General features: G+C 41.9%; 1 protein-coding gene across 1 annotated transcript in view; it reads left to right on the top strand.

The window, feature by feature from the left end:
* The first annotated feature begins 1,391 nt into the window (after positions 1-1,391).
* Positions 1,392-24,907, top strand: part of Fcar (Fc alpha receptor) — a 25,221-nt gene continuing 1,705 nt past the window's right edge. Inside the window, exons 1-8 of the mRNA XM_059253634.1 lie at positions 1,392-1,431; positions 9,162-9,440; positions 13,627-13,914; positions 15,760-15,922; positions 21,587-21,735; positions 21,813-21,848; positions 22,038-22,322; positions 24,653-24,904. Coding sequence (XP_059109617.1) covers positions 1,392-1,431; positions 9,162-9,440; positions 13,627-13,914; positions 15,760-15,922; positions 21,587-21,735; positions 21,813-21,848; positions 22,038-22,322; positions 24,653-24,904 — 1,492 coding nt within the window. The remainder of the gene's footprint in view (positions 1,432-9,161; positions 9,441-13,626; positions 13,915-15,759; positions 15,923-21,586; positions 21,736-21,812; positions 21,849-22,037; positions 22,323-24,652; positions 24,905-24,907) is intronic.

Below are 24,907 nucleotides of genomic sequence, written 5' to 3'. Positions count from 1 at the left end.
GATGCAACTTGAAATCAATATGTGTATCAAAATAAACCAGATTCGGAAAGATAAACACACATATAACTTTATATAAAGAAACTAGATTTTAATTATATTTTTACTTTTTAATTTTGTATTAACTTTTTACATTACCACACAAAGTATTAGGTTTTATTATGACATTTTTATACATATTTCTCATAGCTTGTGTGTGTAACAAAACTAGAAAAAGAGTGAGAAAAAACGAAGAACTCTTCTTAATATAAGACGTCTTTAATTTTAAGGAAATTACACATGTGCATACAATGTACTTTGATCATATTCAATGTTGATTCCTTTCCCACAAATGGCTGTCTTGTAAAGCATATCAACTTCTTACAGGACTCAGGGAACATCATAAAATAAGGGGCAGTGAAACAAATGTAAGAGCCAGAGGATGGGAAGGGTGCTGTGAGAGGCTGTGTTCGTGGTGTGCTAATGACTGAAAGTCCCTCAGGTATATTCTCAAGAGTGGTATAGATGGATAAAGTGGTGAGACTTGTGTCTAAATCTTTTAGGCAATTGTAAAAGGTAGTGTTATCTTGGTATTATTGCTATTGTGATTTTTAGTTTTAAATGTCATCCTGCCACAATCTAGAATCACTTTAAAATAAAGTGTGGCAGAGAGTTTGTCTAAATCAGTGAGCTGGTGTATGGGCATGTCTGGGGAAATTTTTCCTATTTAGGTTAATTATTGTGAAGAGATCTTCCCAATATTTAGGAAATGCCACCATTTCCTAAGCAGGAAATTCTGGACTGCCTAAGAGTGAATAAAGCAAGCTGAGCATAAGCATGTATTCCTTTATCTCTGTTCTAACTATGGATGCAATGTGACCTGTCCAAGTGATTGTCTCTGTAACTCACCCATAATGATGGAACTGTTAGTCAAATAAACCTTTACTCCCTTAAAAATCAGAATAAAAATGGTTAAAAACAAATATGGTTGTGCACACTTGTATTCCCTCATTTGGCAAGGTGAAGGAGAAGGAACTCATTTTGAGTCCAGGCTGTGCCTCATAAGTGAGTTATGAGATACACTGGGATGCATAATAAAGACTGCCAGCAAAAATTAAAAAGAAATTTCAGGTGCAAAAAGAGACAGGAATTTGAGCACCAATCAACATTACATTGAGGAAAACCCTCCTTTCATGTCTGAAATATAAACAGGATTCTTGGTCTCTTCTAAAAGTCCACCCAAGAGCAGCTGAGAATTTTCAAAAAGGAACTGTTCCATTTGCCTATGGAGCAAAAGATGTAGAAATCCTGTGGTCAGGAACTCAGACCTCACACATCCTGTGAGTCCTACAGTCTCAAAAGTATCTGTTGTCTGTGAATGCACACAGACAGGAAGTTGAGGACATATCAACATCATGGCTCCACAGGACACCACCTTCCTGTGTCTCGGTGAGTCCTGAAATGAAACTGGGTTAGCAAGAAAGACAGAGCTTCCACAAAAGCTAGAACCTCTCTTAACACAAAAGCTAGCTGATTTTAGTGGCAGCCAAGGATAGTTTAATCTCCTTATCATTCTGCTGAGATGGTAGTAACTGGGTCTCTGTTAGAATCTTGTGGGGCTTACTTGCCTCTATTCAATACATTTCATACTGTCTAGGTTTTGTGATGACTGCAGGATAGAGACAGACTGAAAATGTAAGGGTGACCCTCAAGGTGTGGTTTTTTTTTGGAAAAAAATATTCTTGTGGATATACAGACATACATTTGAAAGCTAGAGCTAGACAGAAGAAATGATACACCACAGACAAAACTAGATTATCTATAGAGGTGATAAATCAGTGATTGAAACTGACTGGCAGATTGATTGATAGATTGCAGATAATTGATAAAAGATTATCAATTAATAGATAATACCTATATGGGTAGGTAGAGATGATCAACACATACATATATGCATACATACATACATAATAGACAGATAATAGATTATAGAGAGATAACTGAAATTACTATAGATAATAGCTATATAGATAATAGGTTGTAGATAAATGAATAGATAGGTAGACAGATACATATACACATACATACATACATACATACATATATACATACATACATACACACATACATACATACTTACATACATACAGATTTACTCCATAACTCATTATGCAGGGAGATTTGTATCAGAGTTCGGATATTGGAAGGTTAAATTTTTACCAATGGTTCTCTTCCAGCAGTCTTCCTGGGCCAGACAATTTGGGCACAAGAAGGTAAGTGTCCTATAAGTCCTGTCCGTCACAACACCTTAAATACTACTCATGACAGCTGTGGAGTAGAATATTGGAAAGATAGTCTGAAGCCCAAGTAAACTCCCCTTCTACTCCCATTCTATTGTTTTCTGTTTCCATCACTGTGTTATCTCATTAAGGGGACCCCAGGCCCCTCTGTAGATACAGCCTTGGCCTCTGCTAGCTGCATGTCTAACAAAGACCTGTGTTCTACTGAATATTCATAAGAGGAAGCATAAGAATTAGTTTTGCCTAACATCCTTCTGAGTGTTGATTCCTTTTTTTCTCCAAAACCAAGGTTTGTTTACTTCACCTATTTAGAGGAAGTCAGTCTACTCTAGCTCTATTGCACAGCCTTTTAAGCATTGACTTAAACTGAAGGAAGCAGTAATCAGGTTAAATTCTGTGTATTTTGTCACTCTGACTCCTGTTTTGGTCTCCTAGTACATGTGAACCCCTCACCTACCATGTGTTCTCTCTCCGGAATCCTTTGAAAGACTGAGTTATTTGTATGCTTAAGACACAATTCTAGGTATCTCCCTCTGATAGCTCCTCAGATCTGTCTTAGATGTAATGTTCTAAATTGCCTCCCACCTTCCTTTTCCTGGCTTGTATCTGCTCCTCCAGAGTGTCTGTCTCTTCCCCTCCTCATCCACACTTACCTTCATTGAGTTTATCTTTCACTTTGTGCGTTTATCAACTCTCAGCCTTTCCTGTAATGTCCCTTCTCTCTACAGTGCTCCATCCCACCTATGCACACCTCCCACGCAGTTCCTCCACTTCCCTGTCTGAACTTCCACACCAGTCACCTGATCTCCTTTTCTACAACTTGACACTATTGATCACAGAGCCACACATATGTACTTGGGATCTCAACTGCACAGATTTACAGGGTACAATGTGATAAAATACTCAATGTATTCAGACCACATGTGCTAAGCAAACCAGATTAATTAATATTTATATCTCCATATATATGAAATACTAAAGCATGCATGTAGAGGTCAGAGGACAGCCTTGAATATCTATCCTTGCCTTTTACCTTAGTATATTGTATTTAGAGCTTTTCAAATTCCTCTCACCTGTTTATTCACAAAATATATAACAGATTATTGAAAACTGTAGTCATCTAACTGTGGTGTAGATGACTAGCATTTATTGAACTGCCTATTTTTCAGCCTGTGCCTGTCCCCACTCCCTCTAGTGACCATTATTCTATATTCAGGTCAAATTATTGTCATCATCAATCATTGTTTATTTAATCTTGTGTCTACAGGGCAAAATGTGATGTCAGGTATATGTTAAGTACTCTGTCAATGTCTTCTAAATGACTAATTGATTGAGTGTTAGGATCAGGTATGAAATTACTCGGCTGTTTTAACTATATGAAATCATGGAGGTAGTCACAAACCTCATTGTGGGTCGTTGGGCAGTTAATGGGTTCTGGGGAAGGGATGTCATTTTCTTCAGTAGTGTAGTCTCTGCTAAGTCACCCACATGCCATTAAATAGCATCCCACACACATCCAATAAACTCTGATGAAAATTGGTGAGTCAAAAGAAGACATCACCAGGTTTCTCTCAAATGTTCCTTCAATCAAGACTTCTCTTTCATTACTTTCTCACTCCATCCTGCCCCCAACTACCTCCCATGCCAGCCCACCCAACCCAATCCCTCATGTTCACATCCCCCACCCCAACCCCAACCCCAGTTTACCCAGGAGATCTGTTCTATTTCCCCTTCTCGGGGAAATCTGTGCATCCCTTTTGGGGCCCTCTTTATTATCTAGCCTCTCTGTGGCTGTGGATTGCAGGCTGGTTATCCTGTACTTTACTCCTAATATCCACTTATGAGTGGGTACATACCATGTTTGTCTTTCTGAGTCTGGGTTACCTCACTCAGAATAATTTTTTTCTAATTCCTCTATTTGCCTGCAAGTTTCATGAGGTCATTGTTTTTTACATCTGAGTAATATTCCATTGTGTCAATGTACCAAATTACTTTATCCGTTTTTTGGTTGAGGGGAATCTAGGTTGTTTTCAAGTTCTGGCTATTACAAATAATGCTGCTATGAACACAGTTGAGCAAGTATCCTTGTGGTATGTGTGACTGAGCATCCTGTGGGTATATGCTCAAGACTGGTAAAGCTGGGCCTGGAGGTATATTGATTTCCAATTTTCTGAGAAACTACCATATTGATTTCCAAAATGCTGTACAAGTTTTCACTCCCACCAGCAGTGGAGGAGTGTTCTCCTTACTCTACATCCTTTCTAACATAAGCTGTCATTACTGTTTCTTTCTATATCTGAAAGGTATAAGATGGTATCTCAGAGTTGTTTTGATTTGCATTTCCCTAGTGACTATGCTGTAAGAATGGTTAAGATCAAAAACACTGAAGACAGCTTATGTCAGAGAGGATGTGGAACAAGGGGAACACTCTTCCACTGTTGGTGGGAATACAAGCTTGTACAGCCACTGTGGGACATACATGAGCTACAAAGATGGTGCTGAGAGGAAGTTAGCCCAAGTTGTTTAAGCTAAGACAAGATACAAAGATCAGGAGATGATGTCAGTGCATAAACAACTCCTAAACAAGGAAATGAGTATAGGGTAAACTTTAAAACGATTGGTTGGTTCCTTCCACCTCCTCCTAGGGTTCTGAGGTTTTTCTTCTATAAAAGAGGCTTACTGCCTAACAATAAACGAGTTCTTGCTTGACTTGACTCCCCACTGCATCTGATTGTCTCCAGGTAAGAGGAAGGCTGGGAAATTGGTGAGCAGTGCACTTACCTTTCCTCACCTCCAGGCCACCTCTTCAGGGGTGACCTAAGTTCCCAGTGGGGCAAGACCCCACACAGCCACTTTAGAAATCAGTATGGTGGTTTCTCAGAAAATTGGGAATCAATCTACCTCAAGACCCAATGATACCACTCTTGGGCATATACCCAAAGGATGCTCAATCATACCACAAGGATACTTGCTCAACTATGTTCATAGCAGCATTATTCATAATAGCCATAACATGGAAACAACCTAAATTCCCCTCAACTGAAGAATGGATAAAGAAAATGTGGTACATATACACAGTGGAGTATTACTTGGATGTGAAAAAAATCATGAAATTTGCAGGCAAATGACGGGAACTAGAAATTATCATCCTGAGTGAGGATGTTGAACAGTTCTTAAGTGTCTTCCAGTCATTTGAGATTCTTCTGTTGAGAATTCTGTTTAGATCTGTACCCATTTTTAATTAGATTATTTGGGTTTTTTATGTCTCATTCCTTGAATTCTTTATATATTTTGGAGATCACCCCTGTCAGATGTGCGGTTGGTAAAGATCTTTTCTCATTCTGTAGGCTACCATTTTATCTTATTGACAGTGTCCTCTACCTTACAGAAGCTTTTCGGTTTCAGCAGGTCCCATTTGTTAGTTGTCTATCTCAGTGTCTGTGCTACTGGTGTTATATTCAGGAAGTTGTCTCCTGTACCAACACATTCAAGCTACTTCCCACTTCCTCTTCTATCAGGTTCAGTGTAACTGGATTTATGAACTGTTGAGGTCTTTTATCCACTTGACTTGAGTTTTGTGCAGGGCAGTAGGTATGGATCTATTTGCATTCTTCTACATGTAGACTTCCAGTTATACCAGCACCATTAGTTGAAGATGCTTTCTTTTTTCCATTGAGCAGTTTTGGCTTCTTTGTCAAAAATCAGGTGTTCACAGGTATGCGGATTAATGTCAGGATCTTCAGTTCGATTCCATTGATCCACATGTCTGTTTTTATGCCAATACCAAGCTGGTTTTGTAACTATACCTCTATAGTAGAGTTTGAAGTGAGGGATGATGATACCTCTGGAAGTTTCTTTATTGTACAAGATTGTTTTAGCTATCCTGGATTATTTGTTTTTCCATATGAAGTTGAGTATTGTTCTTTCAAGGTCTGTGAAGAATTATGTTGGGATTTTGATGAAAATTGTATTGAATCTGTAGATTGCTTTTGGTAAGATTGCCATTATTAGTATGTTAATTCTACCTATCCATGAGCATGGGAGATCTTTTCATTTTCTGATATCTTCTTCAATTTCTTTCAACAAAGACTTAAAGTTCTTGTCATATAGGTCTTTAACTTGTTTGGTTAGAGTTACCCCCAAGATATTTTCTATTACTTGTGGCTATTGTGAAGGGTGTTGTTTCTCTGATTTCTTCCTTATCCCATTTACCATTTCTATGTAGAAAGGCTACTGGTTTTTTAGTTAATCTTGTATCCTGTAATATTACTGAAGGTGTTTATCAGCTGGTGCTTAGCAAGTTTAGGGGAACCTGTTCCCCCTGCTGGATTACCTCACCCAGCCTTGGCATGGGGGAGGAGCTTGGTATTGCCTCAACTTGATGTGCCATGTTTTGTTCATCCCCACTGGAGGCCTGCCCTTTTCTGAATGGAGATGATGGAGGAGGAGTGGATGGGGAGGGAATAGATAGGAGGTGCGGGGGGAATGGGAGGAGAGGAGGGAGGGGAAACTGTAGTCAGTATGTAAAATAAATGAAAAAAATAATTAAAAATAAAAAATGAAATAAACCCACATGGTGAAGGAAAAAAGTAGACATCAAAGTACAAAAGGGCTGCTTGACAAGAGTGAATTCGGCAACAGAGCAGGAAGATCAGAGAGAGAAATGGGGGATGGTGAAAATGACCAAAATGTATTAAATGCACATGTTAAAATGAAAAAGCATTTTAAAATTACCTTTCTAAACATCCACATATGAGAGTGAGCATATAGTACTTACATTTTAGTTTTGGTTTGGCTTTGTGACACCGACGGTCACACCCAGGACTTCCTGTGTAATAGGAAACGTTCCACCAACTCAGCTGCACCCACGGAGCAGACATCCAGGACGAAGGGAATCTGAGGGCTTTGAGTGCCCCATTGCCTATCCCATACAATGATTAAAAGCTGAGAATAAAGTTTTAAAGATGCAAAAGTCACTCGCTCAAGGCAATCAACAGTAAAGCCAGGGAGATAACTAACATGTTCTGGCTCCCTATGAGGTCCTGGACTCAGCACCAGGATCTGCCCATTTCCAGTTCCAGGTCACCTGGCCCTGGCCCTCAGAACTCTTCATTCCTCTATCAGATACATACATACATACATATATATGCATATATATGTATGTATGTATGTGTGTTTATACATGTATGTGTATATGTATGTATTATAAAGTATACACAAATGTGCATGCAAGCACACACACATATCTCTTTTATAATTTTGTTTATTTGGGGTACTTGGAGACAAGAAATGAGTTTGAGATCCAGATGCTGACTAAGGGAGAGTGGCAATTTACTACTTCATGGTTACAGGGTTTCTATTTAAGGCTGTGAAACCATCATAAATGGTGATGATGATTGTACAGCGTGATGAAGCAATCAATGCAACTAAACTAACACAAACAGTTGTTTTTTAAAAAAAAAGCCTAGCAATGGTGGTACACATCTGTAACCCAAATTCTTGGGAAGCAAAATGGTTGTGAGTTTGAAATTGCATAGTAAAGCCCTGTATATATTTCAATGTATGAAATATACCCTAAAACAACTGCTTTCTTTGGGAGGGTTGTTCATGTATGTGCAGGTGAGCATGCACATCTGTGTGCATATAGCAGACACAGGACAAAATTGCTGTTGTTCCCCTTCAGGTGATGTCCACCTTCTTGTTCTTTTAAAAATATTTAATTACACTTGTTCTTTGACAAGTTCATACCTGTATCCAGTGAATTGTTATTGATGACACTCCCACATCTTCTCTTACCTCCCTCCTACACCCCTTACCCTCCACCTCTTCCCTACAAGTCTCTTTCACATGTTCACGCCTTTTTGGTATGGGGGGGTTGTATGTGTGTGTGTATGGCCCAATGAGTTTTACCAGGGCCTCCTGAGTAACTATGGGTTTATAGGCATCCACTGGAGCCTGCTGGACTCTCTAGTGGGTACATAACTCAAGATAATGCCTACCCCTTCCTCAGAATCCATTAGTAATCAATAATTCAGCAAAGAGGGGTGAGGCCAGGTGGGCTCTTCTCCCATCTTTCATTAGTTTTTGACAAGCTGTCTTCTGCAGGCTCTCTGCGGGCAGCTGCTGCTGCTGCTGTGAAATATGTTCGCATTGGCTATGTCAGCCCCAAAGGAGGACATTTGACAGCTCGTCTCCCTATCTTCCACCTCTTACTTACTCTCCACACACTTTCCAATGATGTTCCCTGAGACTTACAGGAGGTGGTTTAAGTGTCCCATTTAGGGCTGTACACTCAGCCTTCACAAATCATCAGCATCACAGGCAACCATGAGTCTCTGCATTCACTGCTGTTCTTTGAAGCAGAATCTCTCACTGCCCTGGGACTCACTGATTAAGCTAGCCTGACTGGCCCGAAAGCCCTGGAATCTGCTTGCCTCTGCCTCCACAATGGTTTTATAAGTGCACCTCACCACTTCTGGTTGTTGGTATGGGTTCTGGGGAGGCAAAGTTAGGTGTTCATTCTTGTAAATCAAGGGGGCTAGAGAGATGCCTCAATGGTTAAGAGTGCTAGCTGCTCTTCCAAAGGATCCCGGTTCAATTCCCAGCACCCATGTGGCAGCTCGCAACTGTCTGTAACTCCAAGATCTCACACCTTACACAGACACACATGCAGGAAATGCATATAAAAGAAAAAGAAATGAATCCATGTACAGAGCTTGCAAGTCAAGCACTTCAGCAACTGAGATTTATCTCCAGACACAACAATACTATTTTAAATTGAAATGGTTATAGTTCCTTTGCAGTTTAACTCATGGCCCCCAACACAGATGAAATAAAGTAGCTTCTGCAAGCCATCTGAGCCTAGGCTCTGTTTCCTTTCAGAACTTCCCATTCCTACCATATCTGCTGCCACAAGTCCTGTGGTTCCCTGGAATGGTTCTGTGAGGATTCTCTGCCGGGGAATACCCGAAGCCTTCCTGTATCAGTTGTCCCTGATGAAAAACTCCACACATACAGTCATCGAGAAGAAATTAGGATTGCAGAAGGAGGCTGAATTCATCATTAACCACATGAATACAACCATGGCAGGAGGTTATCAGTGTCAGTATAAGACGAAGTACCACTGGTCAGAGCAGAGCAAACCTCTGGAGGTGGTGGTGACAGGTAAGGAGACATCTTGGGAACCTGGCCTTCAGAAAGTTTTGTCTTAATGAGCAGACTTTGGTTTTTGTTTTTATTTTTGTTAATTACAATTGTTAGTAGGTAACTTCATACAGTGTACACAATGCATACTAACCACTCTCACCCCACTTCTATTCATTTTGCTTTGTGACTCAATGAGATTAACCAGGGCCATTCCTATTACTAAGGGTTTGTAGATAACGTCTGGAGCCTGGTGAGCTCCTCAGTAGGTACACAACTAAAGGCAATGATTCACCCTCTCCCAGAGTCTGTCAATAGCCAGTAATTCCATCATAAAGGGCAAGAGCCCTTGATTAAAACTCCCTCATCCCCCAAGTCCCCTGCTTCCTTGACCTACTGTTGACAGGGTTGCTCTTGTGTGGACTAAATGCAGGTAATTAAAGTTGTATGTTAATAATTGTGATGGTTCTGTCAAGTCTAGAAAATGACATTTACTAGCCCTCACCCTGTCTTCTGACTCTTAAATACTTCCCACTCACCTTTGGACAGTGTTCCCTGAGTCTTAGACAGGGATGGTATAAATATCTTGTTTATGTTTGGGACCACAGCCATCTTTTTTCTCTATACCTTGGGCAGTTGTGAGTCTCTGCATTCGATGATGTTCATACTTTTTTAATTTTTATTTAAATTGTTTTCATACAATACATTTTTATCATATTCTTTTCTCTCCCCCAGTTCTTCCCAGATCCTCCTCACCTCACATATTTTTAGGATAGCTTTAGGTTCAGAAAAACTAAGAAGATGTTGAAGACTGAGAAGATCAGGAATGAATGAATAAATATTAATCTCTCTCTTAGCTGGTATCTAAAGTATATTCAGAGTTCCTTAGTTGCTATCTAATGGCCTTTATCTACTCCAGGACCCCATCCAAGATCTCACATTGTATTTAGTTCTCTCTCTTGCTTTTAATAGCCTTGACAGTTTTGAAGAGTGTGGGTAAGTATTTTCTGGGACTTTCCATTCTTAGAAATTGCCTGATACTTTTCTCCTTTTCTCATGACTACACTGGGTCATGGGTCATTACAAGAAAACCAGAGGTGATGCATGTTGTATTTCAACTGTTCTTACCACAAAAAAAAAAAAACATAACTGTGTCAGGTGATATATGTGCTATTCACTCTAATTAGCCATTACAAAATGTATACATGTATCAAACGTCATGGTTTACATGATAGATACACAACATCATAGTATACATGATAAACACACAAAACCTTTTTAGTTTTAAAAATAAGCCAGATGTGATGATACACACTAGTAACCCAATAATTCCAGAGGTGGAGGCAGGAGAAGCAGTTCTAGGTCATCCATTGCTCCATAGTTAATTTGAGGTCAGTCCCAGCTACATGAGAGTCTTTTGACAGAAACAGAGAAGGGGCAGAGGAAGGGAAGGAGTGAGGAGAAGATGACAGAAGAGAGAGAGTGTGGAAATGGGATGGGATGGAAAGGGAGAGGAGGGGAGAGAAGGACAGGGGACAAGAAGGGATGAAAAATTGGGTGTGTTGGTACACACCAGCAATCCCAGCACTCAAGGTGAGACAGAAGGATCATAAGTTCAAAGCGAATCTGAGTTATATTTCAAGACCCTGTCTCAAATTTTAAATAAATAAAAAAATCAACCCACAAGCCTGCCTGGCCCTGCTCAGCCTGGGTGGGTGGAATTCACCCACAGGCCCTCCCAGCACCTCAAGGCAACTATATGGTGGAGAAATGGGAGAGAAAGAGAAGCAGAGCCGATCATGTGCTGTGAGAGAGGCAGAACCGAGGAAGCAAAGGCAGTGAGGAAGAGGCTGATGTGGGTGGCCTGAACTGCCACCCAGGGCCATGGTGATATTCAGCCGGGCTTCTACCAAGAACCATGTCTGGGTCTGTGACCCTACAGCAGCCAGGATCTGTGTGGATGTCCATGGTTCCTGTTATCACTGAAGGCTGTGCAGATGCCGAGCATCTGGGTCACCACCTGAGACCGTGTTGGTGTCTGAGTGCCATGCTGCCCCCAGATCATACTGATCTTGGCCTGTGCTGCCACCCAGAGCCATGGTGACATCCAGGTCCGAACTGCTGCAGAGTGCCGTGTCTGCATCTGTGGCCCGCCTCAGCCAGGGTCCGTGTTGATGTCTGTAGCTCCTGTTAGCATCAAAGACTATACAACTGCCAGGGGTCTGAGCAGCCATTTGTGGCCATGCTGCTGCCGGGGCCATACTGATCTGTGTGGCCTGTCCTGCCCCAGAACCAGAGTGACATCTGAGTCTGAGCTCCTGCCAAGGGCCATGTCTGGGTCCATGGTCCTGCTGCAGCCCACGTTACCACCTGGGGGAGGAGGGAATGCAAATCATGCATGTCGAAATCCAAGGGACATGCTGAGCTGGCCCCACCCTTCGCTGGCCCTGCCCCCCCTTGGCTGCTGCAGCAGGAGACTTGGCCCCACCCCACATGGGAGAGCTGGCCCTGAGGGCCTTGGCCCTAGGAGATCTGGCCACAACCCTCACCGTGGGCACAGGAGAGCTGACCCCGATGGTGGGGTAACGCAGGAGAGCTAGCCCTGCTCCTTGCCTGAGGGGTGTGGTCCCAGCAGAGGCTAGGAATGACTAGCTCAGCTACTACACAGGTATCACATCCAGTGCTTTGAGTTGGCCTACCCCAACATCTACCCCATCTATGGAGCACATGAAGGGACTGGTCCTGTGGAACCAGAGCTGCGGGATCTTTATGACTCTGGGCAAGAGCGGGATACTTAAAAGGAGTTTTGTGAGGGGCCAGTATTGACGGTGTACCAAAAGCCAGAGGCCTTGAACCAGACCAACAACTTATTACAATGGACAACTGCGAGTAAAGCCGTTGGGACAAAAGGGTCTACTGTGTGACACACCACAGCTCCCAATGCCACTAAGATGAGCGAAGAGATGTTGGAGAGGTGGAAAGACAAAGGAGTGAAGTGTTTGTGGGTTTTTGTTTGTTAATTAATGTTTTTTCTTTTGGGGGAGCTGCAAGGGGGGACAGCACATACGGAAGGACTGGGAAATAAGCGGGATTACAGCGCACGATGTCAACTCCCCAAAGAATCAATACAAAATTATATTTAATTTTTTTAAAATCTTTAAAAATTAGGGGAAAAAGTCAATAATGAAAAGTAGTATGGTGTTTGACTCTTATGCATGAAGCCCTGGATTCAATCCCCATAACAAATAATAAGTTTGCTTTTGTTCTTGTTGGGTTGTGTGTGTATGTGTGTGTGTGTGTGTGTGTGTGTGTGTGTGTGTGTATGTATGTGTGTGTGTGTATGTGTGTGTGTGTGTGTGTAGTACTGCTTCTCTTTTCACGTCATATAGTCATGCATTAATTTATGTATCTATATAAAAGTCTATGATCCACAAATGAGAGAAAACATGATTTTTCTGAGTCTGACTAAATTTACTTAATATAATCATCTCCAGTTGTATCCATTTTTGTCTTCGTGGTTGGAAACAACCCCTGTTGTACATCGCATGCCCCAGACAGACATAGAGTTGATTCCATAAAATTTCTACTTGTGAGACAGAATCTCACTCAGTATCCCACACAAACCTTCACTCGTGACTTTCCTACCTCACCTCCCAAGTGCTGAGGTTACATCCACAAACCATAATGCCTGGCTGCAAATAATTTTTTAAAATAGCAAAAGGAGAACATCTTTTAGTCAATTTACTCAACTGAATTGTTTTTCTTGTTAAAAGATTTATTTATTTCTGTATATGAGTGTGTTGTCTGAACGTATATCTGCACAGCAGAAGAATGCATCGGATCCCATGGAACTGCAGTTATTGATGGTTGTGAGCCACCATGTGGGTTCTGGGAATTGAACTCAGGACTTCTGAAAGAGCAGCCAGTGCTCTTAACAGCTGATCCCTCTCTCCAGCACCATCAACTGAATTTTTTATTATTTTCTGTATATGGATGTTTTGCCTGCATGCATGTCAGTGCACCATGTGAATGCAGTGCCCTTGGAAGCCAGAAGAGGGCATCAAATCCCCTAGAACTGAAGCTACAAGCAGTCGCAACTCTGATAGAGCGGCCAGTGCTTTTAACTGCAGACCCACTGGCCCCAGCCCCTGAAAATAATTGTTTAAAGAACAAAATTTTGCTAACAGCTCAATGTCTTCTCTTTCAGGCTTATACGACAAACCTGTCCTCTCCACAGATCAAAGCCTTGCGCTGATACCAGGAGAGAACATTTCTTTCCAGTGCAGTTCAGCACACACCCTGTTCAGCAGATTTTCACTGGCCAAGGAGGGAGACACTTCATCGCCACGGCACCAACATGAAGAGTATCAAGGCAACTTCAGTCTTGGTCCTGTGAGCGCTGGCTTCTCTGGGAACTACAGGTGCTACGGTTGGCACAGCAGCAGCCCCCATGTGTGGTCAGCCCCCAGTAATGCCCTGGAGATCATTGTCACAGGTAGATCATCACAGCCCAGCTCTTTGTTTTCCACCAACGCTGCCTGTAGATGGGAGTGTGAAAAGGTGTTCTGAGATAGAGGAGTATGGCAATAAAGGTTCACTCTCCTGAGGAGCATGAGGAGAAAGGGGCTTCTCACTTGCTCCACATGAATCTTTCACATGCTTTCTGAAGTCTTCCAGAATACCCTTCAGAAACCTGTGATCTGTTTCCAAAGATTCTCTCTCTCTCTCTCTCTCTCTCTCTCTCTCTCTCTCTCTCTCTCTCTCTCTCTGTGTGTGTGTGTGTGTGTGTGTGTGTGTGTGTGTGTGTGTGTGTGTGTGAATGCACAATGCTGGTGGAGGCCAGAAGAGGGTGATTGATTCCCTGGAGCTGAATTTACAGGTGATTCTGAACCATCCAGTGTGGGTGCGGGAAACTGAACTCAGGACCTCTGCAAGTGCAGCAAATACTTTTAACCACTGCACCATCACTCCATCTTCTCAGTCTATTGATAAAGGAGAGGCCAACATTCAGAGTCACTTATTTTAGTAGCTAGTTATCTTTAAATTCACTTTGAGAATCCACTGGGAGTGTTTGAATATAAAGGTTGAATCATAAGACTCATTTATTATGTTGTTGACATATAAAACTGCACTTGAAGGAGCAAAAAAAAGGTGAGATTTCTGGCAGAGGAAACTAGCTGCTGACAGCTGAGTGGGTTGACCACATTCTGCTTCTCCTGCCCGTCTTTTGAGAAAAGTATCATCACCCCAGTGATGCTGTGAGTTATGCAGTGTGGTAGCCGTGTGTTGCAATGTTGTAAAGCTAGATGGGTCTTTTCAATGAGTGACAGAGAGACAACTGGATTTCCATACAGAAGAACTAGAGTTCAATTAAACAAGAACACATTGCTGATGGATTAGAGGCTTAACTGCCAAGTATATCCTGTGGGAGACCACAGAAGATAATGACCTTGACCCTGACATAGGAAATGGCTTCTAAAACAAGATACAGGACCTGCTTGCTCTAAAGAAAAGAAATAATGAACTCAACCAAACTAAATCTTAAAATGCATGTTCATTATAATGATAAAAGGAAAAAAATCACATTTCATATAATTGACTAGGTCATGGAATCTATTTGTTTTTCTGAGATAGAGTCTCACAAACTTATGCATGCTAGACAAACCCTCATTTAACAGGAGAATGTTATTGAACATTGAATTTTTCTGAACATTGTCAGCTCACATATTACATTATAGCCATGGTTGCGGGGGAAACAGGTTTATAAAGACCAACTAACCTGTGAAAAAAATAAAAATAAGTAGCTCACTTGAGCATCAGTGTCTACAAACATCACACAATAATTGGAAATGAGAAGTTGGAATGAAATTGAGCGTCAGAGCACCTGCCTGGCATGCATAAGGCAACTGGCTCCATAGAGGTGCGTTTTAGCTAAATTTATCTTAAATCTTGCAGTGACGGTGTGTTTATTTTGCCGCATTTGAGAGGAACATAAATTGTCATGTAGGGTGAGGAAAGTATGAAGGAAAAAATTCAGACACAGGGAGGTACTGAAGAAATACAGTTGGGTGGCCACGAAATGACCAAATGAGGTGAGAAAACAAAGCACAAACTCCCCATAATCACCTCCTTTCCCTGGAACCACAACTTCTCACCCTTGGTCTTCCTCTATCTCACACACCCTAGAAGTGTGGTGACTGTGAATATGTGAGCTCATTAAAAAGGGCTAGGACTGGGTTTTGGCAATGTATATGGGAAAGAGTCCCTACTTAGGGATTTAGAAGTAAGATAGAATGGATCATGGCTAATAATTACACATTTCTTTCCCTTATGTCTCTAGATTCCAGCAAGCAAGATTCCATGATGGAGAATTCAATCCGGATGGGTATGGCAGGGCTGGTCCTTGTGGTTCTCTTGGTGATACTAGCTGAAGATTGGAACAGCCACAGGGTATCACACAAGGAAGACTTTCAGGAATTGGCTGTACAGAGATGGAGCAAATAGTGACTTGGGTAAACACTGGGAGCTACAGGTGGGGATGCATCTTGCAAAAAGGAAAAGCATTAGAAGCTTGGATCCATCTGCAGAACGTAAGGTTCGAGTGTAAAGTGTCCATCACAGGCTCGTGTGTTTGAACACTTACTCCTCAGCAGAGGGTGCTGTGTGGGGAGATGTGATATATGTAGGCCACTGGAGGCTACTCTTTGAAGGTTATGCTCACTTTGGGTTCCCATCTAGCTCTCTGCCACTGTCACTCCCATGGAGCTGCTCCTATTACATGCTTTCCTGCCATAACAGAATACTCTCTTTGAAAATATGAGCCAGAATTAGCCTTGTCTTCCTTTCTTTCAAGACAAAAAAAATCCGTAGTACACAGAGTTATCAAGATGGTGTGATCCTAGGTGGATCTGATGCTATTTCTTCTCTACTGGTTAGTATGAGGGTTAGTTTTTTAAATATATTTTTTCTTTTATTTGTGAAATTATAATATAACTACATCATTTTTCTCTTCCTTTGGTTAGTTTTTTTTTTTGGTTGTGTTTTCTTGGCAGGGGGTGGTCAACTAGACACAAGCTAGGGTTATCTGGGAAGAGGAGATGTCCATTGAGAAAATGTCTCAATCAGATTGTCCTGTAGGCAAATCTGTAGGACATTTTCTTGATTAATGATTGATGTGGGGGGCCACAGATCACTGTGGGTGGTGCCACCTCGGGCAGGTGGTTCTGAGTTTAATAAAATGCAAACTGAGCAAACCAGTACACATCACTCTTTCATGGCCTCTGTTTAAGTTTCTACATCCATGTTCCTGCCTTGATTTCCTACCTCAGCTTCCCCTGATGATGGACTGTAACCTGTAAGCCAAATAAATCTTTTCTTCCCCAAGTTGCTTTTGTCATGGTGTTTTACTACAGCTGTAGAAAGCAAACCAAGACCATTGATTATAATTATAATTTTCCATCTTTTTAACATCCTTTTTATTTTCCTCCTTTTGTGATACTGGGGGTTGAACTGAAGGTCTCACGCATGCTAGATGAGTTTTCTACAACTGAGTTACATCCCCAGTCCTCTTTTCATTTTAAGAGCAGTTTTCATAGAGTTGTCCAGGCTAGACTTGAACTCACTTTGTGGCCCAGTCTAACCTCAAACTTGTGATCCTCTGTAAGAATTTTTTTTTTGAGAAATGCTATTTACAGTTTGCCTTTACACATCAAACTCTCATCCAATTTATAATCAATAATGTGCTTTGAGATCTTCATATGTACTAATTCTTCTGACATCCTATACACTCAGCCTGTTCAAAATTAGCTGACCTCTAGGATAAGCTTACAATCAACCATATTGTACTTTGGACATACAATGTAAGTAATGCCTTCAAGCTCAGCTGAATGCACAACCTCAGTTTTACCACATTTCCTATTTCACATGTGTGACACATTTATGCCTTGACTCAAAAAGTGTGTGAATGTGAGGAGGGGGTCAGAGGAAGGGAGATGTGGTGACCAGGTCTAAGACTATGTGCTGGAATCATCAAGGTGTTGAAATCAATGACCCACACACAAAATATGTTGGAAACCTCATGTGAGTATAGATTGAATATATGTGATTATGGCTTTGTGTGCTGTTCTGAGTAAGTAGGGCCAGGAAGATAATTTTCTACCTTACGAGACTCCTGTAAATTAAGACAACAGTTCCTCATTCTTTTTTGTTATTGTATTTGCTGTGCTGTTTGGTATATACAGAGTATGACCTTTATTCACACTACTTCATTTTTTTATATTTTTTTATTTTATAATTTAATTTAATTTTACATATCAGCCACGGATTCCCTTGTCCCCCCCCCGTCTTCCCCCCAGCACACCCCCCATTCCCATCTCCTCCAGGGCAAAGACTCCCCTGGAGATTGAGTTCAACCTGGTAGATTCAGTCCAGGCAGGTCCAGTCCCCTCCTCCCAGGCTGAGCCAAGTGTCCCTGCATAAGCCCCAGGTTCCAAACAGCCAGCTCATGCACTGAGGACAGGTCCTGGTCCCACTGCCTGAATGTCTCCCAAACAGTTCAAGCTAATCAACTGTCTCAGATACCTCCACAATAGACTACTAGCAATGGTTGAGAGAAAGCCTGAACTGACCTACTCTGATGATAGGATGGCCAAACACCCTAAATGTCATGCTAGAAACCCCATCCAATGACTGAGGGAACCAGATGCACAGATCCACAGCCAAGCCCCAGGTGGAGCTCCAGGGGTCCAATTGGCAAGAAAGAGGGGGGTTTGTATGAGCGAGAATTGTTGAGACCGAGATTGGAAAAAGCACAGGGACAAATAGCCAAACGAATGGAAACACATGAACTATGAACCAATAGCTGAGGAGACCCCAACTGGATCAGGCACTCTGGATATTCACACTACTTCTTAGATTACACGGTTGTCTTTTACACTAGGTTTCTTTTAGATTAAACAAATATTAGATTAGAACACGAGAGAGCGAAACCCTTCTGAGCATATCAGGCCCACGCTTGAGTAACCAAAACCAAGAGTCTTTCTTCTTTTATGTAGCATCACCACAATCCTCCTGCCTCAGCCTCTTGGGTAGCAAGAATAACAGGTCTGTACCACCAGGCTAGGACCTCCCTTTTGCTTCTCGGGTTTTCTTCTTTGTTCCTTATAGTTCTTCTTTATATTTTTATTTTTGCTGTTCGAGAATTCCATGTGTGAATATATTTTGATAAAATCCACTCCCATCTCCTTCAATTCCTTCCTTCTCCATACCACCACTCCCCCACCCCCCACTTAATTCATATACTGTATTTTAAAACTACTAGTTAGTATGACCAGTATGTGCCTGGTTGATAGAGCCATACACTGGAACATGGGCTGCTTCTCAATGACTGTACCCTAGGGGAAATACTGACTTCCTGTTCCAGCAGACATCAATTGCTGAAACAGTTCCTCAGCTAGGGGTGGGACTTTGTGACACCTGTTCCCCATCAACACTGGGATTTGGATTTTTTTAAATGTGTATCCACCAATTATAAATAACTGGTAGGCTTGCTGCAATAGTAAGTCCCCTCCTTAAGGTATTGGTTTTGTCTAAATGTAAATTAAATACATAAACCCAAGAACAAATGAAGGTCACGATCCAATCCTATTTGGGAAATATGAAACTGTATTAAATGACAACTTCATTTGGGGCACAAAGTTGACATTTACAACTTTAAAAGATGCTAGCATTCTGACTTGTAACAGTATCAATTTATTTGACACTATTGAACCAATAATTTATATTTCAAAAAGTTAGAAGAAATAAACCAGTCTCACAAACACCAGAAACATATATTTTCTATTATATATGTATTTGGAGTGGGAGAAGGACATAAAAGTAAAATGGGGATTATTAGAGATGTGGAAGGAGAAAATGGGAGGGGTAATAAAAAGTAACAGAGAGGATGGATGTCTTCAGGACCACGAAACAGTTCATGCCTATAAGGAAATGTCACACCAAAAGCTTTATTTATACAATTAACATATTTATGTTAATTAACATATTTATGTTAAATGTCACACCAAAAGCTTTATTTATGCTAATAAAACTGGGGAAATCTCAAAGAAATTATGTAAACATTTACAGCATTAAAGAAATTATGAGGGCTGGAGAGATGGCTCCGCTATTAAAGGCATGCTCACAAACAAAAATGTAAGAAATTCTGAGTTTGAGAAAATGGGGTGTGAATTCCTGACTTAACGCTCCAGTTATGGTAGATTTTAATGTGGAAGTGTTAGCTAAATAAACCATTTCTCCCCTAGGTTTCTTTTGCCAGGGTAACTTACCACAGCAACTAGAGTGAAAGTAGAACAGTGATTAAAAGACAAAACCTGAGAACCCACCAGATGGCAAGAACATTGTCAAATGCATCACAGGTCTAGATAACCTATAAAATCAACTTAAAGCAGAAAGTTTCCCAAGTCTAGAGAAAGACCTAGACATCCAAACACAAGAGTTATCTTGAACTCCAAATAGACATGATCAGAGTAGAACTCTGCATGACATAATACAGCCAAGCTATCAAAAACACAAAACAAAGAAAGACTATTAAAAGCTACAAGGGAAAGACACCAGCTCATTTATAAAGGCACATATATCAAAATAATGTAAGCTCTCTCGGCAACCCAAAAGGCAGAAAAGTGTAGGATGATGTATTTCAAGACTTGAAATCAATTAACTCAACTAATGCTGCTATATCCAGGAAAGTTTTGCCATGAAGTTGACAAGGAAGTAAGGATATTTCAAGATAAACACAAACTGAGGCTGGTCATGACCACCAAGCAAGCCTCACAGAAGATGACAAAATTAATATCATGCACATAGGAGGAAGAAAGATGCTCTCAGTCCCAAGGGTACAGGAAATAATAAATTTCATGAGAGGAAGAGATAAGCGAGACAGGAAGAAGGAATTCATGGTGTCCAACATAGTAAACCAGCAAACCCCAACATTAATGGAGGAGAAAGGGAGAGAAAGCAATTTGACCAACAAGTCAGTAAAATGCTCACCTTACAACTATGAGGACCTCAGTTCAATCTCCCAAAGCCAGGTAGAACCTGGGAGGATGGCTCAACAGTGAAGATCACCCACGTCAGGAGGCTCACAACCACCTGTAATTCCAGCTCTAGGGAATCCTATGCCCTTTTGAGGCCTCTACAGGCACTACACTCACGTGCACATACCCATACATAGACACACATAATTTAAAATGAAATCTCTAAAACATAAAACCAAGGGTGTTAACACATGCTTATGATCACTGTGCTGGAGAGGCAAGATGTGGATACCTAGGGCTTATGGGTCAGCTAGCCTAGCCTATTGGCAAGTTCCTAGCTCTTGAGGAACATTGTATCCAAAAATATACAGATATGCACACACACACACACACACACACACACACACACACACACACACACACAATAGGTTTGGGGAGATAGCTCAGTGATTAAAATGTTTGCAAGGCTAGAATAAAGACCTGAGTCTAGCTCTCTAAAACCCACATAAAACATCATATGGACATGGAAACCCACTTGTAGTTCCAGCCTGGGAATGCAGAGGCAAGGAATCCCCAGGACCAGTTATCTAGGGAGACTCATCATATTGGTAAGCTCTGAGTTGGATTGAGCGACCCTGCCTCAGTGAATAAGGTAGAAGAGCAATCAAAGATGATCCATGGCATCAACTGCAGGCCTCTACATGCACACGTGTACACGGATGTTTCTATATACATGTGCATACATATGCACACCACACGTGCACATGAAAATAAAAACAATAGAATGAGAGCATTGTACTGGAATAAAATAGCAAACATTTTAATAACGCATTAGTGTTGCTTTCTGATTAAACCAATCATCAAATCCAAACACATGCATGTTGCACACAGTTAAAATTCCCATTTTGGGAAGTCCTCAGACATTTTGCTCTGTAAATCTCCCCCATGCCTTCCCCAAATGAATTAAAGGTTGACCAAGAAATGGGTTTCAGACTGGGCAGATGATGGTCAAGGGAACCTTTTAGACTCGAAATGTGGTTAAATGTGTTGTGTGAACCACAACTTTGCCTGAAGCCCAAGGTCAGTGGAGATCTGTGACTCTTTCTGTTTAAAAAAAAAAAAAATGTGTGAAAGTCCCATGGTGATTGGTGTTGGAGCTCACCCACCACATCCTGTGCATCTCCCTCACCCACTGGACTCAGTCCACGCAAAAACACACACATGGTTCAGCATTGGTCTCGCCAGTGGTATGCCGTCCACACTCACTGCCCTACTCTGCCTCCGTAAGTCCTTCATAAAAGGGGGGTGGAATCAAGAGCAGGAGTCGGGGGAGACTTGTATCATTGTTGTTGTTTTCTAGAGCTATGTCTGAGCCAGAGGATCAACACAGAAAAACGTAAGTCCTTCCTCCCTTGAGAGCCTCAGGATCGTTCATCTCAGGCTCATCTCAGAGTCCATCTGAGAACATTCCAGAAACAGAGATGAGCATTCTGCCTCACTATGATGGATGGCCTCAAGCTGGTGGCTAAGGGTAAGCAGAGTAGATAGGTTTCACCTGGGACTCCTGCCTTTGGTTCCTTTGCAGAGAATCTCCCGAAGCCCATCATCTGGGCCCAACCCAGTACCAGGGTCACAAAAGGAACCCCTGTGTACATCTGGTGCCAGGGGCCGAAGAGTGCCTCTGAGTATCAACTGTACTTTAGAGGAAGTATTTGGGCCTTGAAGAGACCAGAGTCACATAGATCAAGGAGCAAAGTAAACTTCTTCATTCCACAAATGACCTTACACACTGCAGGGGAGTACACTTGCTTCTATCAAAGTGGGGAGCTTCAATCAGAACCCAGCGATCCCCTGGTTCTGGTAGTTACTGGTGAGTGTCTTGGTTTTTATAGAGAGAGGCATGTTGGTATGAATCATGGGGAGTGTCTGTGCTCACAAATACCAAAAACTCTTTAAGCCCCACTCCGACACTGCTTATCTTGGCTGGAAGTCAGGGGATGTGTCCAATCATTGCTACTTCCTACAAGGGTCAGCTCTCTGTCCTGGCATCAAATGTGTCTTAGGTCAAGATCTCTGAAAGATGTTTCTAAAATAGGCCACTGTGTGCTGGGGTAAGACTAAGGACTGATAGACAAGAGAACCAAAGCTGGGCAGGAAGAGGTTGGCCTGTGATGGAGTTTCATCAGAAAATGTAGCCACACACATGGTTTTCAAAGTTACCCAAGCTTGAAAACTAGAGACCTTGTAAAAACACAGATAGCTCTCGCACATGCATGTTCACAGGAGCATTACTAAATGCTAAATACAATAGCTAAAAGGTGACTGGTTAGGTGGCTCACGAATAAGAGAGCTTGCTGTTCAAGTATGAGAAACTGAATTCAAATCCCCAGAAACCACACAAAAAGTCAGGTGTGTCTGTAACACTAGAACTGGGCAGCGACCAACACCAGATTGCTGTGGCCTCATAGCCACCAGCCTAGCTGTACGTTCAATAGACCCTGTCTCAAGGGAATAAGATGAAGAGTGAAAGAGCAGGACACCCAACTCTGGCCTCCACACATGAGCATACAGGTACACACATTGATACACACACGGGAGCATACACTACATATACCACACACAATCACACCACACACAATCACACAGAGGAAAAAATAGAGAAACTAAATAAATCAGTAAACTAAATAATACCAAAAGGAAGTAATAACACTACTGTCTCTTGGTGAATAAGTGGATGAACAAAATGTGGTATATCCATACAGTGGAATATTACTCTACCTTGCAAAGGAAGAAAATTCTGGCACACACTATGACGTGACTGAACACCAAGGACATTATGCTAATGGAGACAAATACTGTCTGATTTCACTTAACTGAGTTACCTGGAACAGTCGAATTCACAGAGACAAAGAACGTAGAAGGGAGGTTGCCAGATCTTGAGAAGGCAGAAAGGGAGTTGTTAATAGTGTAAAGGTTTCTGGTTTTGAGAAGGAAAAGTTCCAGAGGTGAAGGATACTAATGCTTTGTAGCGGTGTCATGTGTTGAATGCCTCTGCACAAGTGTGTGCCAGTCCATGTGTTCACAGGGGTGTGTGTGTGTGTGTGTGTGTGTGTGTGTGTGTGTGTGTGTGTGTGCGCGCGCGCGCGCGCGCGCGCGCGCGTGCAATCCAGAGGACAATTGCAGGTGCCATTTTCCAGGAACTGTTTACCTTAGTTTTTGAGAGGGTCTCTCTTTGGGATCTGGGACTCACCAAGCACATAGACTAGGCCAGCTGACCTAACAATCTGCCTATCCCTCCCTCTCCAGAAGTGGGATCCCAAGCATGCACCACCATGCTGGCTTTCTGTGTGGATACTGGAGATCAAGCCCAGAGCTGAGGATCAAACTCAGGTCTTCACCGAGTTACCTCCCCAAGCCCCTCCCTCAAAATGATTTCTTTAGGGCAGGGGAAAGCCCAGGAGGCCTCAACCCTACACACAGAACTAAAGGCAACTGAGGAAGGCTGACAGCAGGAGATAGTCTTATCCAGCAAAGACCACACCAGTTGGGTAGCCCATACCCAATGGTCAACTCTGAAAACATACCAACAAGTAACAGTATACTGACTGAACAGGTTGTACTCATATATTTGGGAACGTGTATAATCATATGTGTTTGTGTGTGTGTGTGTGTGTGTGTGTGTGTGTGTGTGTGTAAGTATATATGTGTGTGTATATATATGTATATATATGTATACATATACAGATATGTATGTAACAACAATTACTGAAAAAAAGGAGACCACTGATTTGAAAGGGAGCAAGGGGGGTTATATAGAAGGTTTGGGAGAGAGAAAGGGGAAGGGGAAATGGTGTAATTATAATATCAAAAAATGATAATTTTAAAATGTAAAAGGCTGTCCTAGAGTTTCTGATGCAGTGGTTCTGGGTAGGGGCAGAGCATCTTCAGGCTTCTAGGTGATGTGAGTGGTTTTGGTCCTGAGGAACAAATTCAGAGCCAAAGAGTAGAGATGCAGAAGCTATGGCCTAAGTCCCTCAGTCCTAAAGAAAAATGGATCTATCTGTGACAAGCACAAGTTTAGGAAGCAGAAGCAGCCCAGATTCCAAGGAGTGATATTTGGTCACAGGGACAGGGAAGCAGTAGATTGAGGAGTCAGGGTGTGATAATGCTCTCTATATACCAGCTCTCCTTCTCCCACAGGTCTGTATGACACACCCAAACTCCAGGTTCACCCAGGGCACGAAGTAACCTTGGGGGAGAATGTGACCTTCTTCTGCCATCTGGTGGCTGGGACAAGCAAATTCTTTCTGGTCAAGGAAGGACGATCCAACCATGTCCAGCAAAGATATGGGAAAGGCCAAGCAGAGTTCCCCATGGGCCCTATGACTAGAGCCCACAGGGGGACATACAGATGTTTTGGCTCTTACAGTGACTATACATGGTCTTTCCCCAGTG

The sequence above is a fragment of the Peromyscus eremicus genome, chromosome 1 (assembly GCF_949786415.1).
Source record: "Peromyscus eremicus chromosome 1, PerEre_H2_v1, whole genome shotgun sequence".
NCBI lineage: Eukaryota > Metazoa > Chordata > Mammalia > Rodentia > Cricetidae > Peromyscus > Peromyscus eremicus.
Note: the sequence above shows the minus strand (reverse complement) of the source record. Positions and strands in the feature narration are given on the sequence as shown.